The sequence below is a fragment of the Spea bombifrons genome, chromosome 2 (genome assembly GCF_027358695.1).
Source record: "Spea bombifrons isolate aSpeBom1 chromosome 2, aSpeBom1.2.pri, whole genome shotgun sequence".
Classification (NCBI taxonomy): Eukaryota; Metazoa; Chordata; class Amphibia; order Anura; family Pelobatidae; genus Spea; species Spea bombifrons.
This window is the reverse complement of record NC_071088.1, coordinates 109,581,470-109,606,907: the sequence shown is the minus strand read 5'-3', so window position 1 is coordinate 109,606,907 and position 25,438 is coordinate 109,581,470. Positions and strand designations below refer to the sequence as shown.

General features: G+C 38.6%; 1 protein-coding gene across 1 annotated transcript in view; it reads right to left on the bottom strand.

The window, feature by feature from the left end:
* ACVRL1 (activin A receptor like type 1) overlaps positions 1–25,176 on the bottom strand; it is a 30,581-nt gene extending 5,405 nt beyond the window's left edge. The window contains exons 1-8 of the mRNA XM_053455544.1: positions 24,979–25,176; positions 17,671–17,768; positions 15,741–15,974; positions 15,023–15,225; positions 11,146–11,245; positions 10,719–10,865; positions 9,888–10,163; positions 6,821–7,018 (exon numbers count right to left, since the gene is read on the bottom strand). Of these exons, the coding sequence (XP_053311519.1) occupies positions 6,821–7,018; positions 9,888–10,163; positions 10,719–10,865; positions 11,146–11,245; positions 15,023–15,225; positions 15,741–15,974; positions 17,671–17,725 (1,213 nt within the window). The 5' untranslated portion in view covers positions 17,726–17,768; positions 24,979–25,176. The remainder of the gene's footprint in view (positions 1–6,820; positions 7,019–9,887; positions 10,164–10,718; positions 10,866–11,145; positions 11,246–15,022; positions 15,226–15,740; positions 15,975–17,670; positions 17,769–24,978) is intronic.
* Positions 25,177–25,438: the final 262 nt, after the last annotated feature.

Genomic DNA, 25,438 nt, shown 5'->3' with positions numbered 1-25,438 from the left:
TGTAATAATATTTGACTGATATATCCAGCTCTTTGGAATTAGCTGGTATTGTAAAAAAGATTGATTTTAACCCAAGTTAATTTCTCGTTTGGATGTGAAGTGCAGAGGTGCTGTTTTGGATAATACTTAATTTTGAAATTGACTTTCTCATGGAACACTTTGTTTAATTGGAATGCCTTATGATAAGGCTGTATTGGTCAGGGATGACAAATAGCCATTGGAATCTACATACCTTAGCTTGGAGGTCAGTAAGAAATGATTGTAGGAAAATACATACACAATTGACTCAAAAGGGTCTCTTCTATGTTGCAATGGCCAAGAAGATTTATTTGGTGGTAAGAGGCTATTTCTAATATTTCCTATGTAATAACTACTACTACACCAAGCCTATGCTTACTGAGCTTTCTCAACAACCACTTCCACCAATTTATGGGCCCTCTTTACTCTCTTCTTCCGGACTGATTGCACTTTTATAGTTAAGGAATATTTGATCATATTTACAGAGGGACAGGACTGCTAGAAAGCACTTTTGTCGCACTTTTGAGGCACCAAAGCTCCAGTTTTACCAGTGACAAAAAACATAATCAGGCTGTGTCTAGTTAATCTTCAGTGCAGGAAAGTTGGGATGTATTGTTCACCCCAATACACTTCACAAGAATGATGTTCTTTTTTATTGAGAGACCAACAAATAGCTGAATTTTACCCTAAAAGAACAGATACAGGATAACAATGAGTTTAGGTGAGAAGCTGATAACACAACATACAAAGCAAATGATCACAAATTATCATAATTAACCTCTTAGTTACCCTATGGATGTACAGGTACGTCCTCAAAAGATTTGCCAACATTACCATTAGGAAGTATTGTGTTTTTTGCTGTAGCAAGGAGCATGTGCGCCGGTACGCTGCTACATAAGGAATGCCCAATCAGGCTGTCCCTTCCCTGCTCCTGCTACTTTTTTTCACAATTCCATGGATTCAAATGAAAGCCATGTTTTTTTTCTGAAGAAAAAGGATGTATCTGGGTACATCAAACACAGAAAAGGGCATCTTGATTAAACGCACTTATGGTAAAAAATGTACAGTAATTATGGCACAAAATAAGTCTTGGTAACACAGGGGTTAAACAGAGGAATTTAATTCCTCTGTATATGCTGACCTTAACCCCAGCATCCAGTGGTCCTTCCTGTTATATAATTATTGACTCTATCCCACCCCCTCTGTTGATTTTAGTATCATTTCAGCCAGGACTGATTCAAGGCTCTGTGGGGACCCTGGGCAAAAAATATCCAACTCCGATTCCAACACATCCATGCTCACACACACGCATACACATCTACATTCACATACACATCCATGCTCACACACAGACACTTCTCACTCTGATTTACATACAGTTCTTCCCTCGCTCACCCCTTTACCTCAACCGCAGCTTTCCCTCTCGCTGTGGGTATCCTCGCATTTAACCGTGTGGTCATGTAAATTCACGTAACCCCTCTATGTTCAAGGTGGGAACGGTCCGCCCCTGTGTGCCAACCTTCTGATGAATGGCACCCCCCTAGGTACGCCACAGGTCCTAATGCACTTCTGCAAAAGGAAAGAGCTTCTGGGCACACGCTCTCGCCCTTTTGCAAAAGTGCAAAGAGAGGCCAGAAAAATGCCCAAATTAACATGTCTTCAGATGGCAAATTGCTGACCTTGTCAAAGTGCCACATGAGTCCCATGGAGCCACCGGGACCGATGTAAGGGCCGTCTGTGGCGGGCCTCCTGTTGGTGAGCCCTGGGTATGTGCCCAGTTTTCCCACTTATTAATGCAGCCCTGATTTAAACACTAGTAACGCTGAGTGTCACATATATCTTCCCTTTTCAAAGTGTTCTTTGAACCCTGGATTCCTCCTTTCTGTTACTATAATGAATTCAATGCTATGCATGGCAAATTTATGCCCTGCTATCCATAGTGGGTTGGATGTAAAATAGATCGCTGACATGTGTGGATAAATAGTTTAGGAACTGAAATGAATGAAAGTTATGCTGACTCCCCATATGAGTGGTTGATTGAAATGTGCACCACATGTTCCCCAAAACCCACTGTATAGGAAATCCACAAAAGTGTCAAATTATGATGTAACTGCTGCTTAAATTCCTCATCAACCCAGTGGCTGTATGTGGGATTCCAAGGGCACAAAAAACTTCTTTCTCTGTGAATTAGTGCAGCCCATGCCCAATTGGCCCCACTGCCAGCCCTCCCTTAATGCTATGTGATATATGAATAATACATGTGACCAGATGTCCTCTTAAACCTGAGGCACGAGCAATAAATGCAGGACATCAAGGGTGTTCCATTCAGTATAGGCATCCCTGGTTAAAGGTTCAAGGTTCTGAGAGATCCATTTTAACAGGACTTCCCAAGTTTTCTGAATAATGCAATAGAGTTTTGTATATGAATTGTTGTCTAGAATGACTGAATATTTAAACGAAGATGTCTGAGTTCACAGTGCATTTACTCTACACAAGCTGTCACTTTTTTTGCCATTTGGCTTGTTTTTCTTTCTCCCGTTACAATCGCTCACCGTACAGTTTAGATCTTTTATTACAAGCCTTGGAATTCTGCGGGTAAAATTCAGACTCCGTAATACTATTGTGCCTAAGTGGAATAGACTCATTGTCAAGTGTGAGCCCCCTGGAACGATCTATTTTTCCACTCCACAACATACATTCACTGCTTAGGCAGGATGCTTTTATGGTGGAAATGATCCCGCATTTCACATTCATGGCAACAGGCTGTAGGAAGTATGGCAGGCTTCCAAGCTCTTCTCTGATGCTGCTAGTTTTCTAATCAGTGTTGAATAAACAGAGTGTTGATTGAATGTAATGGCTGCTTTAATCATGGACCTGGGTGCTGACACCAGATTAGAGTGTTTATAATTTACGGCTAATCTTTTGTAGAAAACAAAACCAGTGGAAATCAAAAGCACTGATTAGCAGGCCTGGAGTGTCCGTTTTGTTCCAGTCGAAGAAGAGGCAGTTTCTGCCTTGTCAGATCATTTTAACGAAACAATTAATTGTCATGTAATGAGAAATCACTCATATGTATCAGTAATGCTGAAATGGCCCACATTTGCAGCCTGTACTTGGCAGGAAAAAAATACCGTAAAAAGCTTGTGATCTGGACCCAGTGGCAATATAAAAAACCAAACGTTTATAATCACTTCCCACCTCACGCATAATCCTAAATAGTGCATATTTTTGCTTTTCTTCTATAAGAATTAAGTTTGCGAGCAGGGCTCTCTCCACCTAATGTATCGGTTTGCCTTAATCTGTCCATTCTTGTCTTGTCATACCCCTTGAATATATGTATTGTATTAAGCGCTGCGTACATTGTTGGCGCTATATAAATAAAAGATAATAATAATAACTTGTCATACCAATTAGCGTAAGGTAACGATAAGTGTTCCTTTGTTGGGCAGATTCTATTGAAATCAGTATTTACCCTATAAAGGCAGGTAGGTATAGATACCGACAATTATAGTCATTGTAGGTATTTGGGCTTTCTGTATATGAAACCATAATACATGTTTGCTAGGTTGCCCTGAAATTAAATGTCACTTTACTTTGTACACTGACTTAAATCTTTGAGCTGGTGCACAGAATTACATATACATATCACAGATGAGGGGAAAAAGGTGCCCATTTTGCCTAGAAATCCCCATTACTTTTCTGGAATTTTATTGGGGTAAAGCCATAAGTAGCTGGCTAGCCAAGTCCTGCAATGCCACCAATTTTTGATTCCCCAACCGTTCCTACGTCAACCAAAACTTTTTTCAATGGCTAAGCAAGTGGCCAGATACAGGACTGAGAAACTCTCTCAGAAAGTTATTTTCACTAAATCAATATATCTATTTATTTTATATAAAACTCCATAAATGGATGCAGAAATCCAATTAGATGAATACCATCAATACAGCAACAGATACTGCTTTAAACGAGAAAATGTAAAATATAGTGAAAGGGAGGTTTTATCATTAATACTATGGCGTACACATCACATTCTTCTTAAGGGTATCTCCCAGGACTTCTCTGGGTAATTTATAGGTTTAAAGCTGAAAAATGAATAACTTTACAGCGGTAACCTGGAGACGCCTTTAAACAGTCAGTATATTGTTTACAAGGTAAGCCACGTTAAAAAACCTTACTAAATATTTAATGATATTTAAGAATATTTCTCTTAACTTGTGTCCCTAGATTGGTTTATGGGTTTTATAGATTTACTGGTCTGGAGTCGTTGCTAGCAAGGATGCGTTTTTGTCCTTAAAAGAGGTCAAAATGTACGAAGCATGTGACATCAATGGAAAAATTCTCCCCAGGGCAAAATGATGACATCATTTTGACTGAGGCAGCATACAAAACATTGACTCTGTTGTGGATTGAAAAGAAGTAGTATTTATATGCCCTCTACACACATGATCTCACATGCTTTCTCAGATTTCTTTTTTTTTATGTGTTTTTGATATATATATATATATACAAATGGTGTTTCAGTTACTCGTGTGCATGCACCACACAGAAAGAGACAAATACATATAATATGAATACTGAAGAGAGGCCAACATGCATCTTGTAAGAGAGCTTTTCTACATATGTCTTCCAACACGTCCACTAAGCATACGCAAACATTATGGTACATTGTCTTATCTTACCTTAAGCTCTCCTCGCTTACATGCAGGGCCAAACAACATTTAGTTGGCACCCACAACTTCTGGCGAAAAATGGGGTGACTACTATTATGGTGAGTACTTATTATTGGGACATTCAATCAATATCACTGTAAAAAGTAATCAGAGGTGTCTCCAGATAGGACTAAGGAGTCCCTCAAAGGAGCTACGGATTCTTCTGCAACCAAACATATCTTGTTTCTACACAGAAGGTTGATCATAATCATTCTGTTTCTAAATGTATGAAACCCCTGAATGTAAGCATAACCGTTATTATTGCTTACATTGTTCAAGCCTATTCTATACAGGTGGGTCTGGGCTGCTGGAGTGGTTGTGCCTGTACAATTCTTACTATGATGTACAAACCCTGGTAGAAATAAATTTGGTAGAAATGTTACCCCCGTTCTGGGCTCATTCTTTATTGGAGTCCTTGCTTATTATTTAGTACGGTATGTTAGTAAGTTGGCCCTTGATAACAAAATTTGTAGCTCCCCTACAACTCAAGTAGGTAAGATTTCATCCTCCTGGCTTTACCTTGTCATGCTAACATTTTTACGCACCTGACCAAGATGCTGACATTATAGGATTTGTCATGTAAGAAGCTTGTTTGCACAGGGCCCTCGTCACCTATAGTTTCTGTAAGTCAAATTATTTTGTCATACTGTATACTACTTGCTATGTCCTGTCTACCCATTGTACAGCGCTACAGAATATGATGGCGCTATATAAAACACTAAATAATAATAATAAAAGCTTGTCGACACAGCTTAATTAAAATTTTGTGCTGTTTAAGTTTTTGGTGTCTACACAATTTCTTTCATTTTTGTTTTATGTGGTCTTACCACTAGGGGGCCTGTGTCACATGTTTTACCTGGACAGATTTGCAAGCAGGGAATATGCTCATATCTAATTGTTTCAACAACTATGAACAATAGTTTTCTTTTAATATATTAACTTTGCAACAATAATAGATTGTAAGTTTGCAAGAGCGGGGGCCCTCTTCTCCTCTTCTTATGTAGCAGCATGTGTTATAGTGTGTTACTGTTATTGTCAATTCCGTACATTGTCAGTTTAAATGTCATTATTACATATTTTCACTGTTCCCTATTGTAACAGAGCTACATAATCTGACGGAGCTAAATCAATAAATGTATCCTCGTCTAAATAACAAAGGTCTACATTTAGTATTCTGGTCTGCATCCAGAATAAATTAAACGTGACGTCATATCCCGGCGCTCCATGTCCTAAAGGCATGCAGCCCCTTTTAATGCAGTCTATGGAGGCTTTGCTGAGCTGATGCAGCCTTCATGGCGTAAATAGGTTGTTAGGGGAGATGAAAGATCTCCCTTGTAAACCAGCTTGGTGTGCAGCGGGACACCAGATGGCTTGATCCCCCAAGAGGACAATCTGCCTCCCGGTTTTGTAGTTTTGGGTAGTGGCCAAGGGAAAGAACAAACTGACCTGGAGACCCTGGGAAGCAGGGCTTCACATGGAGACTCTGGGTCAAAACCATTGAGTTGCCAGGTATGCCCAAGCTAGCGGAACTGCTGTTAATAATTTCTGTATTTATTTATGACCAGATATTTTTGTTATTGAATATAACGTGTCTCTTCTGTTTTACAACTGCAATAAATTCGGAATTCAGGGGAAGGGTTTGCCTTAACTTAGTTTGAAGATGGAGCCTATTGTTTTGAGCCATGCCATTAGATAGACTTGGCCTGGTACCATCCCCCGCCTGGCTTATTTGTGGATACACACAATAAAACAATACTTTTCCTAATTAATCTCATTTGAATGTTCTATTAAAAAATATAGTCTTACAAACTCATCTCAATCTGTATTAGCTTCCAAACATCTCTAACTTCAAATGTCAGCATAACATCATTTTTTTTAATTTACTAAAGTATGCAGCTTTTTTCAATGAAAGATCCACGTTTAAATCAAGAGTTAATAAACAGCATTTATGATGGAATTCTGCAATGTTAAAAAAAATATGAAGCCACAGGGAGCTACATGCAACGTTTCATTTTCTCTTCATTATTCCAGCGGTAATTTGATTTGCCATTAATTTCACCGTAGTAGGGTGTACAGTTTGGATGTTAGCTCACCATTTATAATCGTTCTCCTGCAGATTTCCCACAGCACTAATCCATATGCCCACACATCGGTCTGTTTGTAAGATTCAAATGAATCAGTGCGTATAGTTTCATCGAGGACTTCTGGTGCCATGTAGCGTTTGGTGCCAACCCGAGGATTATTACCGATATCCAAGTAATCACCAGTCTGAGAATGCATCACAGCCAAGCCTACAATTACAAACAGGTATTTCCTTACATGCTTGTGACATATAGCACTGCAAAGAGTTCCAGTGTGTAAATGCACAACAGGTATACACTACACAATCACCTGTGTAGTGTGTTTAGAGCAAATTATTATTGGTATTCATTTTTGATTTATATAGCACTATCACTTTCTGCATTGCAACTTCTATATAAAACAGCAATGCAAGCTTAAAGGGATAGTCTAACGCCCCAGACATCCTCATCAACAAAGAATGCACAGGAAAATACAACATACCTAACGAATACGCATTCAATAAATCTTTGAAAATATAAATGAAATGACTTACCTTATCACTTACCATGAGAAGCTGCAGTGCCAAAGGTGCAGCACAACATGCCCTCCATGTTGTACCATTTTTTACACCATTGATTGGAAAAGTTCAAATTAATAGGACCCCTTTTCTGCACTTGTTAGACCCCCATCCCACCAGAACCCTTACCGAGCCAATGCTGCAGCTGACTGGCAGCGAATATATACCGTAACAGGCTCAGGAGGCAGGAGATCTGTCTGGCGGAGGGGAAAGAGGGACGGTTTAGCTGCATTAAAGTACATATGATGGCTGGAGTGTCTATAATATATTTTAAGGTGAACCGACTTTGGGAGAGAATTAAAGTGGTCTTTCTGCCTAGCTGTGGTTTAGAATGTACATTAATTAATGTCGTTTAAAATGAAAGTCTGACCATAGGATATAAATACACGTTGCTCAAAAAGGGACTCACCAAATGTCCCTGACGATAGATCGTTGAGATTATCAGATTTTTCCCAACAATGCTTGGATGTTAAACTATGCTTTATTCTTTAAGCACTGTTGTTTATAACAATACAAAAAATTTACATAATTACTTGTAAAATGAAATTTATAGTAAATTCCTCGGATATCTAATCAAGGATAGCTGATTAAACCATAGTTTCAATCAAGTTTTTGTGGCTTTTTTTAAAAAAAAAGTGTAACTTTGTGATCATTAAGGTTACAATAAAATCTGTAATACACATGCTCCACTGCCATCTACATTATTATTATTTTTGTACGTCATTGCCAGACGTTCTAAAAAGGATGAAAATATGTGTATTATACAGGTGATTTTAGAGTCATGTTTTATATTTTATCTCAGCAGCGCTGTGCCTTGTGTGGCAGTTCTTGCATAAATGCACATTTTATCTGTCAAGGGTATACCTTTTTATCTTTTTTTATTTATTATTCCTCTTCCTCCAGCTGCTCTGACATATCAGATTTCACCAACGGGACAAACATCAGAGCAAACTAAAGTCAGTGTGGCCAAGATGCGTGCTTCCAACGAGGATTTAGGGAGGGACTGATCCACTTCAATTCTGAGCTCTCCCTGGACAAGGAAAGGGCAGACTTGGCAATGTGACGTTAGTGGTTTTTGTATCTTATTTCTGGCTAGGACTCACATATTTGCTGGGTCAGCTTTGAAGCAAACATTTTTTTTATTTTTGCTCTTCAACTAAGTTTATTTTGAAGGTTAAACTCGCAGAGGAAATCTGGGATCAGGGTGGGGCAATTCCTTGCTATGCGAAAGCCTGATTTCATTTCGTGATATGTTAGAGAGCGTAGTTTCCAGCAACATGAGATTATCAGCAAAAATATAAAACACATAACCGACTTTGTTTCAACATGTGATTAATACAAGAAGATTGTTTTTTTTTATGATGAAATCTCCTATTTGAATCATATCATATCTAGATTGTGGCTGGGGTTCGTGCAAGCTGATTTTCCAGGAGAGGCAGCCTAAGGCCCTTGAGCTCAAATTTTAATGCCCATCATCCTTATCCAACCAGAGGAAGGATAATCATGCAGATATATTGATATTAGAGCACAATGCACGTGGTCTAATATTAATATGTGCAGTTACGCCACGCGAATATTCGCTTATCAGATGGAAATTGTTCTGTAAATTGGAATTATGACATTTATACATGAACATGTCTTGTGGTTAGCTGGTATCAAATATTCTGATCATGACAGTGTGTATATATAAGTGTAAGATGCACATGCTTTTTATCTTCTAACTTTTGTTCTCTCAAACCTTTACAGCTCTTTTTGGACATAAAATAAAATATATAAATATATAAATAAATATATAATCAAATGCCTTCTGTGCTGTATTGATTTCTGTCTCATTTGCGCTCCCCTAAGTAGTGGTCTTAAGTGTTTGGACAGGACATGTCTGACATCTGGATGTACGGGGGATGCTTGTGTTCTGCTATAACGAGCCTGAGTTATAGAGGAAATAACATTGCTCGTTTTACATCTGAGGAAGGGGAAGCCTGCGAATCCAGAACTATTCTAACAATCGCAGGATGAGAACTCATACAGATCCTTTAAGATTACACACGTAATAAAAATAAATCTGCATATTTCCTATGTTAAATCAAGTACAATTACAAAAAACAGACAACTTGATAACATAATACTCAAAAATTATTTAAATTCTTTGTAAATGATGCTTCTTATACAAATCCAAAGTATCATTTAGTTTTACTAATGTGGGTAATTAACAAGGATGATCAAGTTGCAGCGCTGCCAGCGCCATGAAATGAGGAACAATATTTATTCCCCCCCTCAGAAATGTTCCCATTCCTACAATTCTCCAACAAGAAACAAATTCCAATGATTCCCCGTCTAGGCACAAAGGCTACACTAAGGTGAGTGCCGCAGATGCATGGTAACGAAGGTGTCCAGTGGGGTCACTATGCGTGTATGTACATGTATGGTGAATGGTAAGTGTATGGTGTTAGAGTAAACGAGTGTTAGTGTATGACATTAGTGAGTGTGTTAGTGTATGATTTGAAATGGTAGTACACACTCACCTAGATCTGCAATGCAGCACTGTTTGTTTCCTTTCACCAGGATATTTCTACTTTTAAGGTCTCTGTGTGCGATAGCGGGTTTCCCTTGGGTACCAAATATCTCCACGTGGAGATGCACCAAGCCACATATGATTGACACTGCCAGTAGCAAGCAGCTCTCAGAATCTATTGTAGTCCTTTGAAGATAGTCATAAAGTGATCCATTATCATGAAAATGGGTGATCAACCACAACTGGGTGCTAGAGTTTCTAGATGTCATGTCAGAAGCAATAAATCCTGCAAAGAACCACAAATTGTTTTTTTTAAAACATAAGACACCTAAACTAAATGCAACTAAATTGAACTAAATACAATACCAAATACTATTTAGATCAGCTATATGTTAAGTACTAACGAATACGGTGTATTCCATGATCTCACATGATCACACAATGATATTTTAACATGTGGTTATGTTGACGTATCCACATGTACTCATACGAGGAGGTCCTGAAAACCTGTAATGTACTAATGAATTCATTGGAAGAAATAGTTGAGGAGTGACAAGATCATCACACAGAAGAAATGGACTACTAAGTTTTATTTGAATTTATCTACAGTTGTTTTATTCATTGTATTCTTTCTGATATTCACATTCATGTTTTTCCCAATTTGTGACAAGCATTTATGTATTTTCAGTGAGAATTCCGCTCGGAGGATACTTGTAGCAACAAAGTGAGATGCAAGTTGTAGTGCACGCTGAATATGCAAAACATAAATAATTTCTTTATTGCCTCTTAGACACACGCGGTTGCACATGGAAAAATGTAAATTTCGATATCTGAGACTTACCCAAAATGTTTTCATGCCGCAGCAATACTGTGTTGTAAATTTCAGTCTCTCTGAACCATGATTGTTCATCACGAGAAGAAAATATCTTCACAGCCACGTTTTCCCCCTGCCACATGCCTCTCCATACTTCTCCATAACGTCCTTTGCCTACCAAAAGGAGAATTTACATTATTACAACCAGCCAACCATCCAAAATACATAGATAGGAACTATGTAATGTGATAATAGAAGACACCACCATGTCCAGGTTTTGGATTACATCAGACCAAATATCCAATCTGCTTCTAATGATGACGTCCTCTCTAAGTGATAATTTGGTGAAAACAAATAAAAACAAATAAAACTTCTTTGTGTTTGGTTGATAATTGCTGCTTAGTTTTTACCACGTTGCCGCCAAACACATGAATAGATTTAAACATTTCCATACCTACGCATTCAACAAGAGTAATTTGCCGAGCTACGGTTCTTTGGACAAGGAATGGAAGGCCAGAGCCGCTGCCGGTAGTACAATATTCATCTAGGAGCTCCTGTAAAAAATAAACAACACTTTTATTACTTAAAAAATGTTTTAAGGTAGCTGCATATTGGGACATAAATATAACAATGCAAAATGTTTGATGGAACAGACCCACACTACATGTTAATTTATGTTAGTAAGAGACCCAGACATAGACTGTTTCTGGGTTTTTAAATGATTGTGTCCCTGAGAAGGACCGTGCTCAGATGCGTTCATTTACCATCGAAAATAATTTAAGAATAATTATTATTTATTGATTTATATAACATCATCATATTCTGCAATGATGCACAATAAGTAAACAGGACTTAACCAGTAAAGTTATGTTATTCACTACTTGTTATGTCATACAGCACTGTGGAACGTAATGGAGCTATATAATACAATAAATAATATTTAATTATTAATATTTAATAATAATAATTTGGGCTTAGAGAAACTAAAAGGGGAGGAGGGATTTGCTCAAGCAAGCTTACAATCTAGAATCCCACAGATACTACATCGCATGTGATTGTAAGGGATATGCACAACAAATAAACAGCTTAACTCATACCGTCTTATCCTAATAAATAAAGACACTGACAACTGAATTGGAGAAACAGGCCGTGGTCTTTTATTTGGTTTACATTGTAACAACAACCAATTACTTAATATCAACATAAACATTGTAAACCATAAAGCACTCTTGGCCCAAGCCCCAGAGTGCAACCATACTTACCGTATTTTTCGCTCCATAAGACGCAGTTTTTTTCCTCCCAAAGTAGGATGAAAAATCAGCCGCGTCTTATGGAGCGAAGATGCAGGCAGGGAGGGGGGGGCAACGATATACCGTATTTATCGGCGTATAACACGCACTTTTTTAACTAAAATCCGGAGCTTAAACCCTACCTGCGTGTTATACGCCGATAAATCCGGGGTCGCAACTGAGGCAGGCGGCGGCGGCCGCCAGCAGAGGAGTCCTGGATTTCTGCCAGTCAGGGGGGCCCAAGGGGTGCCGAGCGGTTGCTGAAGACAACCGCTCGGCAACTCTCGGGCCCCCCTGCCTGACAGATATACAGGAATCCTTTGCTGGCGGCCGCCGCCGCCGCCGCCACCGCCACCGCCGCCTGCCTCAGCGCTTCAACTCCTGTGTTGGAAGCGTTTGTCTCGGGTGCCGGCGCTTTACGCTGGGCGCTCAGCAGTGAAGCGCCGGCACCCGAGACAAACGCCTCACGCTTCCAACACAGGAGTTTAAGGTAAGTGACCGGGGCGGGGGGGGGGGGATCCTGAGAAGGGGGGGTTAGGGAGTTAGAGGGGAGATCCTGAGAAGGGGGGGTTAGGGAGTTAGAGGGGAGATCCTGAGAAGGGGGGGTTAGGGAGTTAGAGGGGAGATACTGAGAAGGGGGGTTAGGGAGGGAGGTCTTACTGTGTGTGTGTCTTACTGTGTTTGTGTGTGTGTGTCTTACTGTGTGTGTGTGTGTGTCTTACTGTGTGTGTGTGTGTCTTACTGTGTGTGTGTGTATCTTACTGTGTCTGTGTGTGTCTCACTGTGTCTGTGTGTGTCTTACTGTGTTCATAGCTTATTCAGTTATTGTAATAAATATTTTAGCCCATTTTTTATCTCAAAATATTTTTTCCTTTTTTTTCTCCTCTAAAATCTAGGTGCGTCTTATCAGCAGGTGCGTCTTATAGAGCGAAAAATACGGTAAATACTCAAAGACCATCCGCCCTAAAGCCAGGACAGCCCAAAACCACTGGTTCACCCTTCAGAAGAAAAAAGGGCAACCTTAACCCCAATAAAAGCCACGACAGATTTTTTTTATTTTTTTTAAAAACCCTCTTTTTTTTTTTTTTTTTTTTTTTTTTTTTTTTTTTTGGGTGGGAGGGTGGGCGCCTCAGAAGAAGTTCTTCCATCTTCGTACCCTTGGCTCTCCAGCTAAGCTGCCGCTCACCAGACGCTACAGAGAGGTCAGTGCAGTCAGCTAGCGGTTCGCCGCAGGTGTGAAACAAACGCACCTCAGCAGGTCTATTTATAGGGCAAAATCCCGCCCTTAGCGCAGCGCGAGCCCAGCGCGAGCCCAGCGCGAGATACCACTTTACCTCATATAAGAAAAGCGCGGTTAAACTAAGTGGCTCGAGACACCCTCGAGCGCAAAAAAGGCGCGGCCAACTAAGCGGCGCGAGCGCATCTAGCAGCTTCTACACTTTTTTTTTTTTTATTATGTAACCTCAACCCTAACCTGTTATATAACCCTGACCTTTACTTGACCCCTCTATCCCCACAACCACATGCCGCCCTGACTGCTAAATAGAGTCAGGGCTTCTCATTTACCTGTCAAGTAAGCACCAGAGAACTCTGAAAGTGTTCAACCATATTCATTAGTTACACGCAAACTATTTGATTAAATGAATGTTTGTTAGTTTAGAAGCACTTTTGCAATATGCTCTATAGCCCCATTACTATGTAGTATGTGTCCTGTACGCCCATAGGGACCTTTGGAGACCATGGTTGTATTGTATGCTATGCTTTTTAATAAGAAGAGAACAAACTTCTGGAATCTGTCACATTTTTACAGATGTTCCCAAAAACCGTTTGGAAAGCATTTCCTGCAGTGATATCTTTTCCATACATACGGTACTTATGTAATTTAGACAACTTTTGATAACATGATACACCAGATGTTCCATTAGTAGACTTTCTCAAACTTTGTTTATGCACAGACATATACAAGTGCATCGCGTGACATGCAACCCTATCTGAAACTCAAAACCCTTATACATTATCAGCTCAATCTTTTATATTATTTTGCTTTATCAGTAAATACTCTCCAGCTCCTGAGGTTCTCATGTGACCTACAGCTCTCCAGAGTTTCTGACAGTTGCCCTACTGCCATGTAAATCATACCAACATACTCTATAGGCTTAGCGCACTGTATTGTTGAATGGAAAACACTGTTCCAGACATTAATATGGTAAATCTGGTACACACTGAGCAATGTAGATTTGCACATTATCGAAGATGTTCTAAAAACACAGATATTTCATTATCTTAACATAATCCCACATATATGAAGGTGATATCTGCTTCTCCTTGCCTATGGAGATACTGTGTATCCCGGTCTAACAAACTTTCTTTTTTAAAGTTGGAAAGGGTGTTTCAGGACAGTTTTATTCTCTAGGATATCAAGGTCTTGACTGCATTAATAAGAGCAAAGTTGTAGATATAACAAAGCATCATACTAAGATCCTTTTCTCCCCTTTCACGCGGGATCCACATCTCCAGAATTGGACAAACCCATGGAGTAGAATTTAGGACCCCAGCACAAAGTTGTAGGGCTTGATTTGAAGTAATACTTTACCGGTCAAATGTTTGGGGTCACTTAGCTGTTTTCATGGAACCCAAGAAAATTTCTAGTTGTGTTAATATAATTGCAAAGGGCTGTATGTCAATGAAAGGAACCACAAAAAGTTAGGTGCCAAAATGATATTTTTGGGATGAATTACTACCTGATTATTTGCCTTATATTATTACGCATAGTAGTTAATTAACCAAATACATTTTATGTTTTTTTTTTAATTATTAATTCAAATATTTATTTAATATTTTTTTCCCATTGAACTGACCCTGGTATGCAGGGTCATGATGAAATGATCCAACAAAATCCCTCGTGGTCTGCAAGCACATGCCACTATTAACAAGCTAATGACATGAGATCATACTTGGAGCCTCTGTGAACGCAGTTCAGATGAAATTGAGCATGTTTCGTCTTGTACAAATAAAATCTGTGCAGGATTTCAATGCACTCACCCCTAATGTACTGTCGCCAACAATGGATGCCTTTGGAAAATCAGTATCAAAATCATAAAGTTTGGCCAAGGATTTTTTCCTGCTTCGTTGGCTCATTTTCCAAAAGAAGAATGTAAGCAGGAAGAGAAGCAACAGAAATAGCAATGCTGGGAGGACGACGATTAGTATGATGCTGTGTTCCGAGGGTACAGTTGTAGTCTTCTCTGAGAATAATTAAAAATAAAATAATATAAAATGCTATGACTAGCATAACATAAGGGTTAAAAATGACAAGGTATTACTTTGTTGAGTATAAATTTTCACTTATAATTGTTATATGTATTTATATTTGCTAGTAATTTTGCTAGCTCAATGTGTATATATAATATTCTGTACTACTTACCTGGCATTCACAACTCTGCTGGATAGCAGGATCACTTTAACATTGAAAATGCTACATTTGTTGTTAAAAAAAATTTGAATATTCTTATGTGCCTTTAACGTCGGCAACGTAAGGACAAATGGCTTACGTGTCCACCATAATTGTAAAATAATGGGGATATTAAGAAGGTCTAGAGACATTCTAAGTGGCTTCCGGTACTGTCCCAAAATCTTTAAGTAAATGCCATGGGGGTTATTGCCTCCTGCCAGCCATCCCATGAAACATATCGTATAGAATTTTGAAAGATTATATAGGGGATGTTTCATGACAACATGTTGAAAACCAATGATTCCTTACCACTAAGGATGGTGGTGAGATTTGTGTTGCACAAGTGAGATTTACAGCATACCGCTACCGCGTTTTCCATGTTGACGGAGCATTGCTCGATTACGCTGTTATTAAAGCAGCCCTTCACTCTTTGAACTTCTTCAGAGTCTGAATCTATACTTTCCGTAACGAAGCAGGCCTTTCCGATACAAGTTTCCTTGTGGCAAGCAGGGCCACTACAATCACACACCCAATACATGGAATCTGAAAAGAAACAAATGGTATATGTGACCGGTGTCCGGTTCCATTCTTTTTCATTTCAAGACTTCTGCATAGACCTGCAAACCATCACGTACATGTGTCTTCTATTAGATCCTCCACTTTGTCTACTAACGTAATGTCTGAATATTTCCTTTAGGAGACTCGTGAAAGGTCACAGAAAGTACAGTTGGTTCTCGGCTGCCTTTGCCCCTTTAAAAAGTTTTAAGGCTAAATGTGACTCAAGCATGACATTGTTAGCAATCATATTTATCTGTGATTGTGGCCTTATGTTTAGTAATACTCTGTTTCATACAGAAGTTAATTCACATAACGAGTAGTGCAGAAATATGTTCTCGAGATTAAGTACCCATGGGTATTATTTACGCCTACGTCCCCCATGTTATTAGCCCCAGGATATCTTGAATCTTCTTGGGCTGAACTTGTCTAATGTGTTTATGATGTATTTTGCAAGGATCCAGCTGCATTCTGACAATTCTTTCACTGGTGGCTTTGATATGCAGTTAAAGACTACATTATGGCGTGAGTGGTCTATTCACTAAAGTGAGATCTGGCAGTACAGTTTGCCGTGTATCACTATACATTAAGCACTGACCCAAATCAGAAGCTGTTGCAAGAATGTACAGTTAAATCATTGAGATTTATCCAGTCTCCTCGTCCATTAAAGTATGCGTTATGCAGGGGCTGCTCTATCCTTTTCACTCAAGATAATAATAGTTAAATAAAAAGGTAGAAATGGTAGGTTCCTTCGTTCCTATCTCATCTCAAAGAAAAGTATGATTATGTTATTTTGTTGTTTTTGTCTAAATGAAAAGCATATATATGCAATGTTCATAAATCTGTTGTTACTGTCAAAACCAAATAAAAATTAACATTAAAAAATAAATAAATAAATAAATAAAATGGTAGAAGTGGTTAAAATGAACCTTTAAACATTCAAGTCACGCAATTAGGACACTGTTTCTTTTGCTTAAACATTGAGGATATGTTTTATCTGTATATTTGTTACCGGCGCAGATAACACAATGTACAGAAAACATTTTATACCGATTCTTGCCGTCCTCACAATTGACGTACAACCTGTTCTCATAGGCAGGGGATTATGCATTATCTATAATGTATTTATCCTGTCGTAGTTGTTCAATAAACTCTGTGGGCTGTTATTTATCCACGATCTATGGTGTTGAGTTATTATTTGTGGACCAAATCTTTTTTTTTTTTAATACTGAGTGAAAAATCCAAGCTATCAAACATTTTAACTTGTTGCTTTAATACTATCTGTGCCTCGAGAAAAATAAATTGTATGTATTTTCCTCCCACCATCAGAAAATCAAAAAGATGAGCAAGCTGCAGTAATTCAAAGTTCCATTTGGAAAACAAAAATTTATTTAGAGATGCAAATAAAATCAGATTTTGTTTTATAGGGTAAATATGACAAGGTAATAAACTCCAGCCTCTTTATCTTTCCTTTTTTAGTTTATATGCATATGTGACACTATATATATATAAATATATATATATATAAATATATATATATATATATCCATAGTTTGCTTATTTAAGGCTTAACCCTGATATAATTTAAACAGTTTTGTATGTATTAAAGGTTAACATTTCTGTGATGTGCTATCAAATCAATACACACCATTGTAATATAAAGAATGTCCTTGGATTTACTTACTAGTTGCAGATGTGACAATAGCCAATGAAAATGCCCAGATTTGCTTTTGTAACATTTCTTTGGAAACTTATTCTGTCGATGTCTTTTTCTGTCCAAACCTGCCCAAACCAAAAGACATTCATTTGGTTAATTACAATTCCATAGATTCAGACGGGGCACATGCTGGATACAGCTGAGATTTGGTGTTGTTAAGAGTTATTTATGAGGCTAAAGAGTAGGTTTTATTTATAAAAGTTTTAAGTTTGGGAAATAAGCAATTATAGGATATTACAAACTCAATATGACAGAGGCAGAGACAAATTGGTTGGGAGTGTCTTGCAGGATTAGAGTGTGTGTTAGTGCAGGGCTCGACAAATCCCAGGCGCCAGGTCGCCATGGCGACAGAGAATTTTGTCCTGGCGCCTAGGTTTTGTCAGCCTCTTACATCCAGAAAAAATTGTGGATGTAAGAGGCTGAGTCACCACACGGGGGCGCTGCTTCTTCTGTCTGCCCAGAAGTATGGGCAGACAGCACAGCCACTCCGAGCCCGCCCCCGAGCCTGAGATCACTCCCACGGAGTGATCCTGTAGGCTGAAAACGCGGTTGTTGGAAAACTAGCAATCGTGTTTTCAGCTGCCACAGGCAGCTTCAGGAAAGGGGGTTCAGTGTTGATTGGGGACCTAAAACAACATCCCCCTGCTGCCTGATCGCTCCATGAGAGCGACAGGGCAGCTTTAACCCCTTCAATGCCGCGATCGCGGCATTTAGGGGTTAATTCCCGTTTTTCAGGGGGCTCTGCTGCTGGTGGTCTGCCTGGAAGCCCAGGCAAACCAGCAACAGCAAAAACGAGCCCCCAAAAGCCCTTTGATGATTCCTGTAGGCATGGAAGCCCACAGCAGTCATCAGAGACTCCTCCTGCAATGGCTGGTCTATAGACCAGCAATTGTGTCCCAGCTGCCAGAGGCAGCTTCAGGGACAGGGGAGAGGGTTCTTTGGTCTCCCCATGAGTGTGGAGACCAGCCCCAACACCCCCCTGCTGCCTGATCGCTCCATGAGAGCGACAGTGCAACGTTAACCCCTTCAGTGCCACAATTGTGTATGACACATTCGTGGCATTGCAGGGGTTAACATTTGGGGACTAAATATCAGTCAATGCTGTGCTCCAATGGAACATCAGCATCAAAAGAGTTAAAAAAAAAAATTAATTAAAAAAAAAAAAAAACAGCACTGACCTGAAAGTCCAGGGTGCTTCCAGGTCAAATGCTGTGAGTTTAGTAAGTGGGCTGATGATGATCAGATCACTCCTGACCAACTGTTAGTTTAAAAAAATCCTGGCTCCTAACTTTTTTACCTGGCGCCTAGATTCACAACAAATTTGTCAAGCCCTGTGTTAGTGTATTAGGTTGTATGTTTGTGATTAGACTCATTTAACTTGCAATTAACTCTACCTAGAAATGATCCCGTTCTTACAATTTTTGGTTCCAAAAATACTGGCATTGATATTTTATTCTTTTGAGTTACTATTAGATCTAAGCAAATATTTTACAAGTCTGTCTGCAAATTATTGGGTGGATGCTAACTCTACCCTGAAATCTACATATATAACGCAATGTATATTTTATGGACAGTGGTATTCAACCAATTACTGCAGTGAACTGTATATTTTCTAACAAAAATCGTACCGTAATTACTTAGTTACTATGCGTAACACCTGGATATGAGAGGGACAGAAGGGAGCAAGGAAGAGAGATCTGTTTTAAAGTGGCTATCAAGAATACAAACCAGGGGGGCAATTTGGTACTGGGCTGGTATCTTTAATTGCAATCTATCCCTTAAGTAGAATGTTAATGCCATAGGAAGTGATGCAAGCTGAAGACCAGTCGTATGGTATCTAGTGCACTAGGGGAAATATGACCTTGGCATCAATCTCCTGCATACGCTTGATGGCTACCACAGGAGAGAAACCCAGCCAGTTGAACACCGTATGAAACAGACAAGTTTGCCTATATGATAGGATCCGTCCTGTGCAAGCTGTAACACCAACATGGATGTTCTGCAATGGCTACAGACTTAAATGCTATAGGACATCCTTGCAGATCAGTACAAGGCAGGCTCAGAATCTTTTGCTAGATCCAAATGTAAGCTCTTTAACATGTTTATTTTTTTTAAATACATGACCTTTTAAGAATCCAAAGAATTTCTGTCTATACTTGCCCCATTTTCACTTCTTCTGCCAACTGCTATTCTTTAATGGAATACTTCATTGTATGTGTGTGTCCCACAGAATTCCTCCTGTCTGTTTGGCTGCTTTGTATAATTTTATTGCCAATGCGCAACCAGCAAACATACAGAGAGACTTATTTTTTGCAGTGAGGGAATGTCATCAATGTGAATGCCAGTAAAGCACTGATTATCAAGCAGAGATTAAAACTAATGGTGACGTGACATTGCATATTATACACAAGACAGACAGCATAGATACATCTCTTCCAGATCCAAAAAGTAAATGTCTTCTAGATCCTATGTATTTGTACCCTTTTTACACAAATCAACTCAGATTAGCATTCTGTACACTGAAATCTAGCTAATTCGTCGTAATCGGAAGTTGCCGAATAAGTGGCCCTAAAAGCAAATGTTGCTGTATGCAGTGAAGAAAATCTCCCACGCTTGTCATGGCACAGACTGAATATTTGAGATATGAAGTGGTTTTGGTTCCAATGAATTTTTCAGCATTATTAACCCTGAATATACCATTCAGGCATAAAGGCAGTTAGCAACAAGACAGAATTATTTTTAAGTAGAAGAAGGAACACATTGTAGTTACTTAGTGAGGACAATTTGGTTGCTTATCACGTAGCCAATATGTTTCTCCAACAAGTTCCATTGCAAGACTATTGAGTCCAGGCATTGGATTTAGAAAGACCAGGGTTTAAGATAAGCTAGGAGGGGCAAGATCTTGGTTCTTAATCAAAATATGTAGAATTAGGTAGATGGTACAGTGTTGGTACAAGAAGCCCAACCGAAAGTGATGATCAAGATGATGATGTGCTCAAGATGATGATGAGGCAGGAGTTAGGAGACAAACGAACAGTCAAACTTAAAAATATGGAGAAATAAAAAAACGTCAAAATTCAGGAACACTAGAACCATGGCCAGTTATGTTTTGCTCGTACAAAGACATATATGGCCATTCTGGTTGGAAGGATGCCTTTCACTCCTACTTGGAACAAAAAAAAATCCACTTCAGATCATTTACTTAATTCTTCTTGTATATAAAAGCAAACATTCATGAAAAAAAGGAAAAAAACATATGATCTGAGTGGTTTTGCAGTGACACAATGCTTGGTCAAGGACTGAACTCCTGGTCTAAGATGACTAGGGTATGCCAATTTGCAACAGTCATATTGCCCTTTGGTTACACCCCCAGGTACCATTACAGCCACAATCTAGCTGCTTCACTTGGGAAAACAAGCCTAGGGACAAACCTAATTCAAAACGTTGGGACTGGTGATATACTTGCAAAGCCAGAGAATTTAGCAGAGGTTTATTACCAGAGAGTCGAACACAGAACAAGCAAACCTAAACTCAACTAGAATGGTCATTACATGGTAAAGGTGTGCAATTGACGTTGGGATTAAAAAGCCACCAAGGCGCAAAACACTGTACATGACCGGAATGTCACACCACCACATCGGTAAACAAAAACGTGAGTAAAAGACGTCAAGTGGGAACAGACGTGACTTGGGAGATGCCGAACATGCATTTGGACATGTGAAATGACCCTAGAAGGCTGATCTGAAGAGGGAGACCGAGCAGTGATCCTGATCCTAAAAGGTAACCAGATAAAAAAGTATATGAACAAGAAAGATTTTGCAAATGAGATAGATTTTGTGGATAAAATACGCCAATGGAAGCATCTTATTATTTTCTTTAAATAACATAACACCTAGTATTTATATAGCATCTTTCTCCCAGTGGGACTGAAAGCACTTTAGCAGTCACACCGAATCGGCAGCTGAAAAAATAGCTGTTATTCTTGCCCAGTGAATGATACTCATCTATCAACCTCAGAAGGATGAATGGCTGGGAATAAATATAATTTTACCATTTGCATGCGCAAACTGCCAATAACTACTTCTTCAGGAGCATATACACAACCATGTAGATGAATGGATCTTGGTACTGCGGTGAATATAAATGTTGTTGATAAGAAATGTAAACGCAGACAGCAATATTAGACTTGTCATCTTGGCCTGGGAAATGGAAATCAATCGTAGGTTTTTTTATTATTATTATTAAAATGAGCATATCAGAAGAAGGGAAGTTATCATGAAGAAAAACAAAACGGAATAAATGTTACTTTATACTGCAGGGCGAGAAACCACAATTCTCAATAACACAGCCTGCTACGTTGTTTTATAGGCCTGTAATGTGAAAATGGGGCATAACACTGTACAGCAGGCCACACATTTTTTTTCAGCGTCTGCGAGTCTGTAAAGATACATTGTAAATTATTTTCCTGTTTGCCAGCCTACAAGAACAAAAAAAAAGGGCTTTCAACCCTCCTAAGGGCCGACTGTGGTTAGTTTCCCCTCGTGCTGTGTTTAACGAACAAGGAATTTATTTTACTTTCATGCGCCAAAAAAACAGCAATATCGTACATTAACATTAAAATCGCTATCCAGCATAATGATTGTCTCATTTTAGAGATGGCCACGGAACGATGAACCCATACGCCACATGTACATACAGTGCTAGAAACAACGCATTAACCGTAGATTAATAACTCTGTCCATAAATCAGCAGAAATGTGCTTTAGGGAAAACAGATAGAAAGGCTTCAAATATACTGTCAACAGTTGGAGGCCCAGACTGCCAACCCTGTTGCTTCATATGCTTAGTCTACTGGGGATGCTTATCACGCCATCTATAAACAAACAGCTCCAGACTGCACAAACGTCTTAAGGAAGCAGGGAAATATACGTTATTTGTGTTTAAGACAATATACACTTATTATGAAATCTACAGTTAGACAGGCACACCCAGCGTGGTTCCAAATAAAATGTATTCAATAAAAGAATGGCATGATCTCAAAATTCCTCGACTAATACGTTTTTTTTTAATGTTGTTTAAGACTTAAAAAAATCTTCGTGTCCATAGCTTCCTGGCATTGAATTGAGGCACCCGGCTGTCTCAGGGGAAGCCAGTTCAGGAATCAAGATTGTTTAGATGTTGGCAGTGATGGAGAACTACAGTCACGCACTCTGAACTGCCTTTAATCCGTGCAAGACCAGGAAAGAAATGTTTTAAAGGGAAAAGTGTAGCTTTTCTAAAGTTTTTTCTTACCATCAGACGTACAAAAACCAAATCTGCTGACATACATGTGTACAGTATTGATAGTATCGCAGAATAAACATTATCATAGAAATACGAATTTAAATCAGCTTGTTTAAATTAGGTCATAAAGTCAGATTGTGTTTATTGCAGTTTTTACAACTGTTCCTGAATAGTAGAACGGCATATACATTGTGTTATATATATATAAACAAAATGATGGGTTTAATCTACACTGCGTCTGCTCAATTAAACACTAGAAGGGTGTTGATACTTTGGAGTAAATAAAATGTGTTATAATTTCATATATGTAATTAACATTCGAAATGGCATTATTCTTCCTAAGGGTTAACAAACATTAAAGGTTAAAAATAACATTATTATGAATAATAACAATAATAATAAAAAGAAGAAAAAACAGAAGAAGAATTGTAATAATAATTAATGTAATTTATAATTATTATTATTATTATGTCATACTTCCTTATCTTCAGGGAGGGCTGGCAAAAAGGGAATCACTCACAATATATTATGATGTATATGTTTTTTTTGCTAACATTATTTATATTGTGTGACTGTAAGGGAGAAGTTATTTGCAGCACAAGTGCTATTATAAATCAGCAATTTGTATAAAAAAAGTCACCAAAATCAGCTTCTACTGCAACATACAGGCCCTGTTCTCTGAGCCAGGTCAAGAGGAACTACACAAATGTTAAAACGCAAAATATATAGAAGTAACAAAATGCAAGAAAACCAGGTATCAAGTATCATATTAATGTACTTATATGATTATATCGTATTTTTCATCATGAAACCCTTATTCAGTTAAAACTGTGATCGCTATAGCAAGTTTTGAAATAAAATGACAATAAAGGATTCTGCTTTGAGGGAAGAACTAGTTCAGCGTTCAATCAGAGCCTTCCCCCTGACTTTAATGGGTGACTCTTAAAAGCTGAACTTCAGGATAGCTCACAGCATTCAGGCTCTTGGAGTTTTCCCAAAGTTCAGCGATCCCCAGCAACTGTCAATGGAAAATAAGACTGTGAAAAAACGATCGTGCTAAAATTATTTATATATAATATATAATATTTGTGCATATTATAAATGCCTGTAAATACTTGGTGAATTATATAATTTCTAAAATAAATAAACTTGCCTTAAATCTTTCATTTGGAAAGACGCCCTGGGCTGTCACTGCATTAATCCCATAATATTCTGGCCGTTATCTTAATAGAAGTAAGATAACCTTTTTGGGATTAAGTTCAGTTTTCTGATTGAATTGGAAGTTAAAGGCTGAAATATATATTTGATTGGAAACATAGAAGGAGCCACGCTGACAATTTTGATTCTGTACAGATAATGCAAAATGACCCTATAGATTTTTTAATCAAAGACTATGTATTGTACTCAGTATTTGATGCTCACTGTTACTGCATATCAGGTACAGTCTGGATAACGTACCAGTGATCAGCTTATATTGTAAAGGAACCCTGTATACACACTGTTAGCAAAATAAACATTAACATATTCTCATATTCTGCTAAACACATTTATCCACGGCTAGTGTCGCGTTTATAATTTTATGCAGAACATGCTTCCTAAAAAATATGTTATAAATGTAATATATATATATGTATATATGTATATATATATATATATATATATATATATATACACACATGTATTTCACGGAGTGCTGCAGAAAAAGACAACTTAGCATAGTTTTCATCAAACTGTAAAGCTGTAAATGTCTTAACCCTTAAAGTACAGGAGGGCAGAGGACCAGCACTGAGAGTGTTAAGAAGCTTTCTAGATCCCGCTCTGGGATGGATACTGGTTTTGTATTGTGGCTGTGAGGACTCAAGCCCCGCAGCACAGATCTCTGGAATCTATCACAGAGATCTGCTCTGTTCCATACATGTCTAAAGGCGATAAAGTTCTCAGACATACAGAAGTTTAGAAAAGAAGAGGCGAGAATAGCGTGTGTGATCGTTACCTGAACTGGGCTTCAGGTGAAACAGATGCTGGCACGTTAATGCAGTTCATTAAAAAGGCTTATTTATCCTTCCAGATCTTCTTCCTAAACTCTCGTGTGCGAACGCCTCATATCAGCTCGGTCTTCCATATGGAACTTTCTTTCACCGACTGAACATGGTTTTCATTAAACATGAAGTATGCACACTCGCGTCATGGCTTTTTAATGTCTTTAGTTTCCTCTCTCTAAAAACAGCCTTTTTTTCTGGCTACCAATCCCAGTACTTCCTGTTAGTCTTTTTTTTTCTTAAATACAGGATGCAACACATGACACAGTTCCCTTTTCACAATCCAGTCACTGATGTGAAAGCTCAAACTAAATGGATTGATGAAAAGTGACAAAGTCTCGGACTTGCCATTTATCTGGATTATAATTACTTTCCAAAACCGCACTGCGTTTGTGAGGCCCTCTTCGCATCCAT